Source organism: Salvelinus alpinus, chromosome 28 (assembly GCF_045679555.1).
Source record: "Salvelinus alpinus chromosome 28, SLU_Salpinus.1, whole genome shotgun sequence".
Classification (NCBI taxonomy): Eukaryota; Metazoa; Chordata; class Actinopteri; order Salmoniformes; family Salmonidae; genus Salvelinus; species Salvelinus alpinus.
The window spans coordinates 43,625,863-43,631,149 of NC_092113.1; the positions used below are offsets into that span (position 1 = coordinate 43,625,863).

The window sequence follows — 5,287 nt, forward strand, 5'->3', positions numbered from 1 at the left end:
TGTTCCCATCATAGACCACTGTAAAATTCCCATCATGCCCAGCAACAGCCCCAAAACATCACTGCTCTAGAGGAGATCTGCATGGAGGAATGGGCCAAAATACCAGCAACAGTGTGTGAAAACCTTGTGAAGACTTACAGAAAACGTGTGACCTCTGTCTTTGCCAACAAAGGGTATATAACAAAGTATTGAGATAAACTTTTGTTATTGACCAAATACTTATTTTCCACCATAATTTGTAAATAAATTCATTAAAAATCCTACAATGTGATTTTCTGGATTTTTTTTCAAATTTTGTCTGTCATAGTTGAAGTGTACCTATGATGAAAATTACAGGCCTCTCATCTTTTTAAGTGGGAGAACTTGCACAATTGGTGGCTGACTAAATACTTTCCCCCCCCACTGTATATGTCGAGGTACAACAACCTGTTGGATCTTCATCCCTACAGGAGAGAAAGAGAGCCTCACATAGCAGCCATGTACCACACAGCAATATGACCATCAGTGTATCAGTACAATACATTTCACAATGGGACTATGCAGAGTAATATGGCTATTTATGCCTACAGTATATACATCATAGGAACACTTTAGCCTGCCGACAGCGAGGTGAGTGCCTCAGGCACTGTCTGAATGGAACGGGGCACTGTACTGTGGACTGACGTCACCTGTTCGCTTCCCCCCCAATGCAACTAGTTGGGACGTGGACAGCTCCAGCTCGCGTTGCTCCTGCTCACTGTCAAACAGAAGGCAGAGGGGACAAGGAGCAAGCCTCCTCTGACACGGTAAGCTCCTAAATGAGCTTTCTTTTTTCTTTTTTACATAAAATTCACCGTTTACTTTTGATTGTGTATACGAATAATGGCACGACCATTGATTCTGCATGATATATAAAAACGTAAATATTATTATTATTATTGCTGAATATGTATTTCTGCACTCTCAGTACTTGATCCGTTTAAAATTAAAATATATAAATGTGGTCTTATTGCAGGTTATAATTCAAATGAGACTGAGTCTATTTGTGCATGTGGACGTTGTGGCGTTCCAATCCATTATGATGCAGGGTTACATTATGATAGGCTATAAAAAAAAAAAAATTGAATACAATATTAACGGCAGAACAGGTTTGTTATTATGTACTGTTTTTAATTTGTATCCAATATTTCTGTCCTCCATAGATTTCGTGATGCGCAACGCGTGCGTAAAACCAGACAGAGCCGACCTACACAGCAGCTAACATGGCACTTCACGACTGCCTGTTTTAACTCTGAACAAACATGCTGAACGACGTGCTTTCTTCTATACCTATGTGATATAATACCTTAGAAGACGTTGAAGATGGAGAATATATCTTTCGCGAACACCCGCAGCGGAGCTCCGGTTGTGTGTAACGAATCCATGGACTACTATTATCTGAGCGCGACCAACCGGACAGATCTGAACTGCACGCCGCAATCAGAGCTATACTTTTACGCTGACCTCTACGTGGTCCTGCCGGTGATATATTCTGTGATATGCGCCGTGGGGTTAACGGGGAACACGGCGGTTATCTACGTTATCCTCAAAGCGCCCAAAATGAAAACCGTGACCAATATGTTTATCCTAAACTTGGCGATAGCCGACGACCTGTTTACCCTGGTCCTACCCATCAACATCGCCGAGCACCTGCTCCACTACTGGCCCTTTGGAGAGGTGCTGTGTAAGATCATTCTGAGCATAGACCACTACAACATATTTTCCAGTATCTACTTCCTGACGGTCATGAGTGTGGACCGTTATCTGGTCGTCCTGGCGACGGTGCGTTCCAAGCGCATGCCCTACCGTACCTACCGCGCGGCCAAGATAGTGAGCCTGTGCGTCTGGATCCTCGTGATTCTAATCGTAATGCCGTTCACGGTATTCGCTGGGGTCTACATCAGTCCGGACGACTCGGACCGGAAAAGCTGCGTCCTCAGCTTCCCGAGCCCGGAGAGTTTGTGGTTCAAGGCGAGCCGGATATACACACTGATCCTCGGCTTCGCCATCCCGGTGTCGACCATCTGTATTCTCTACACCATGATGCTGTACAAACTACGGAACATGCGCCTCAACTCCAACGCCAAGGCTCTGGACAAAGCTAAAAAGAAAGTCACTATTATGGTGTTTATAGTTCTAGCGGTGTGTCTGTTCTGTTGGACCCCGTTTCACCTCAGCACCATAGTGGCTCTCACCACCGACCTGAGGACCACTCCGCTGCTCATCGGGTTGTCCTACTTCATCACCAGCCTCAGCTACGCCAACTCTTGTCTGAACCCTTTTCTTTATGCCTTCCTGGATGACAGCTTCAGGAAAGCGTTCAAGAAGATGCTAGAATGTAGACCGGCAGGAATGTAGTAGCCTACAGTGACCTAGGGGCTAGTGGATACATGTTTAAGATGGTATGTTAATATTGATACCAATCAATCAAAACAAACTATGATTATATTATTTATGTTTGTTTGAATCTGTGTTAGGGGTTGTTCATTGTTGCCATGGTATGACTGAAATATTTAACATGGTGTAAATGATATGGAAAAACGAATTTCTATTCCCGGCAAGCCCGCCCTACTCATGCATTTCGGTGAGGCTTATTATGAAGTTTCTTCTCCTTATGTCACTTTATTTTTCATGGCCTTTTGTCTCCCTCTTCTGTCCCGAGAGGGCAGGTAGCCTACACCGTAGTGAAGCTAAGGGCCTTCAAAATCAGGGCCGTAACATATGGGAAGTCCTCTACAATGACCACACTGACTCAAGACAATGATGTAGCTTATAAACTTCGCTGTAAATACTTGTTCCTCAAAGGCCTATGTCATTGTCAACTATAGTCAGTGGTGTCTAATTATGCATAGTCATAATGCATCCAGGCTAATCTACACGATCTAAATATGATATCTCATTCTACATGTCCTCAAGTCTATGCTATGGAGAGTAATAATATACAACATATTACCGTGTTCAAGTAATCATTTTGTGTTGACATGACAAACTTTGGAAATTAACGTTGAGCTTTTCCGATGCCAAGAGAGTCCACCTGGTACCTAATCACAGCTACTGTAGCACTTCTATACTGTATCATCCAAACGTAAATACATTGATTTTTATATCTGCAGACAAATAAAATATAAGCAAATAACTGTGTGGTTTATTTTCTATGACGGCAATATAGACTCTCATTCATAATGGACCTTACAGAGCATATCACCTTCTCCACTACTGTCCCGTCGATGTGGATAGGGGGATATGTGAGCCTACTGTCCACCTTCTCCACTACTGTCCCGTCGATGTGGATAGGGGGTATGTGAGCCTACTGTCCACCTTCTCCACTACTGTCCCGTCGATGTGGATAAGTGGGTATGTGAGCCTACTGTCCACCTTCTCCACTACTGTCCCGTCGATGTGGATAGGGGGATATGTGAGCCTACTGTCCACCTTCTCCACTACTGTCCCGTTGATGTGGATAGGGGGATATGTGAGCCTACTGTCCACCTTCTCCACTACTGTCCCATCGTTATGGATGTGAGCCTACTGTCCACCTTCTCCACTACTGTCCCGTCGATGTGGATAGGGGGATATGTGAGCCTACTGTCCACCTTCTCCACTACTGTCCCAGTCGATGTGGATAGGGGGATATGTGAGCCTACTGTCCACCTTCTCCACTACTGTCCCGTCGATGTGGATAAGGGGGATATGTGAGCCTACTGTCCACCTTCTCCACTACTGTCCCGTCGATGTGGATAGGGGGGTATGTGAGCCTACTGTCCACCTTCTCCACTACTGTCCAGTCGATGTGGATAGGGGGATATGTGAGCCTACTGTCCACCTTCTCCACTACTGTCCCGTCGATGTGGATAGGGGGATATGTGAGCCTACTGTCCACCTTCTCCACTACTGTCCCATCGTTATGGATGTGAGCCTACTGTCCACCTTCTCCACTACTGTCCCGTCGAAGTGGATAAGGGGGTATGTGAGCCTACTGTCCACCTTCTCCACTACTGTCCCGTCGATGTGGATAGGGGGATATGTGAGCCTACTGTCCACCTTCTCCACTACTGTCCCGTCGATGTGGATAGGGGGTATGTGAGCCTACTGTCCACCTTCTCCACTACTGTCCCGTCGATGTGGATAGGGGGTATGTGAGCCTACTGTCCACCTTCTCCACTACTGTCCCGTCGATGTGGATAGGGGGTATGTGAGCCTACTTTCCATCTGCTGCCATGTTCGTACAGCTAAATGCATCAATACCGAATAAATCGAATGCGATATATAGGCGATGTCTAATTTCATTTTTTTTTTTTATGGCTGTATTTATCTTTACTTATTCATTGGATATGATGTATCATACAGTAATGATTTTCTGACTGTCACATATACTTAAAAACAACAAAACATATATAGTAACTATGTTCAAATACATTTTACCATGCTGTCCACTGTTCAGGATGCCAAATTCTTTATTAAAATAAACAATCATGTCCAATACATTGTGCTAACCTTAAAACCTCCAGAGCCTAGTTGGGCCAATGTTTAGAATTTTGAATTTTGAAATTTAGAATTTAGAAATTTAGACATTTTGAATTTAGAAATTTAGAATTTAGAATTTTAAAATTTAAAATTTGGACTTTTAGAATTTAGAATTGAACATTTTAGAATTTAGAATTTCGTTATATTTCCAGACATTCAGTTACAAAGCATTTATTAAACAATAGAAATCATTTCATTTTCTATGATTTAAATATTTTCCCCCATGTAGTGTTAATTGGGATCTAACATGGCCGCCGTAGAATGTTGTAGTGTCATGTAAATGCATCATAATGCAGAAACGTCAACGTGCCAATATATGGCTCTGGACATCTCCATATGAAGCTGGGTTGATATAGAAATGACCACTAATCCACATCCAGTATCTGTACTAGCAGTGTTATTTCTGAAAACCATAACTGGTGTAACAGATATTAAAACACGTACTCTCCTCCCACCTACTCATAATACAGCGTTGTGAAAACAGAGATAAGCTTGTTATTGTTTCTCTCTCTCTCTCAATATAAATATATATATTTATATATAAATAAATGGTGGAGGACACATATTTGGCTGCCAAAACTGCACATTTAGGCTTTTCACCCAATAAATATTAGATGTTTTACTCTCTCTCTCTCTCTCTCTCTCTCTCTCTCTCTCTCTCTCTCTCTCTCTCTCTCTCTCTCTCTCTCTCTCTCTCTCTCTCTCTCTCTCTCTCTCTCTCTCTCTCTCTCTCTCTCTCTCTCTC

At 43.1% G+C, this 5,287-nt stretch overlaps 1 protein-coding gene across 1 annotated transcript; it reads left to right on the top strand.

The window, feature by feature from the left end:
* Positions 1 to 583: 583 nt before the first annotated feature.
* LOC139557911 (neuropeptides B/W receptor type 2-like) lies at positions 584 to 3,154 on the top strand. The gene is made up of 2 exons (XM_071373250.1): positions 584 to 785; positions 1,182 to 3,154. The coding sequence occupies exon 2, from the start codon at positions 1,342 to 1,344 to the stop codon at positions 2,374 to 2,376; it is 1,035 nt and encodes a 344-aa protein (XP_071229351.1). The 5' UTR covers positions 584 to 785; positions 1,182 to 1,341; the 3' UTR covers positions 2,377 to 3,154.
* Positions 3,155 to 5,287: the final 2,133 nt, after the last annotated feature.

Excerpts from the sequence above, each read along its gene's own strand:
- LOC139557911 (XM_071373250.1), top strand. The coding sequence starts at position 1,342 with ATGGAGAATATATCTTTCGCGAACACCCGCAGCGGAGCTCCGGTTGTG.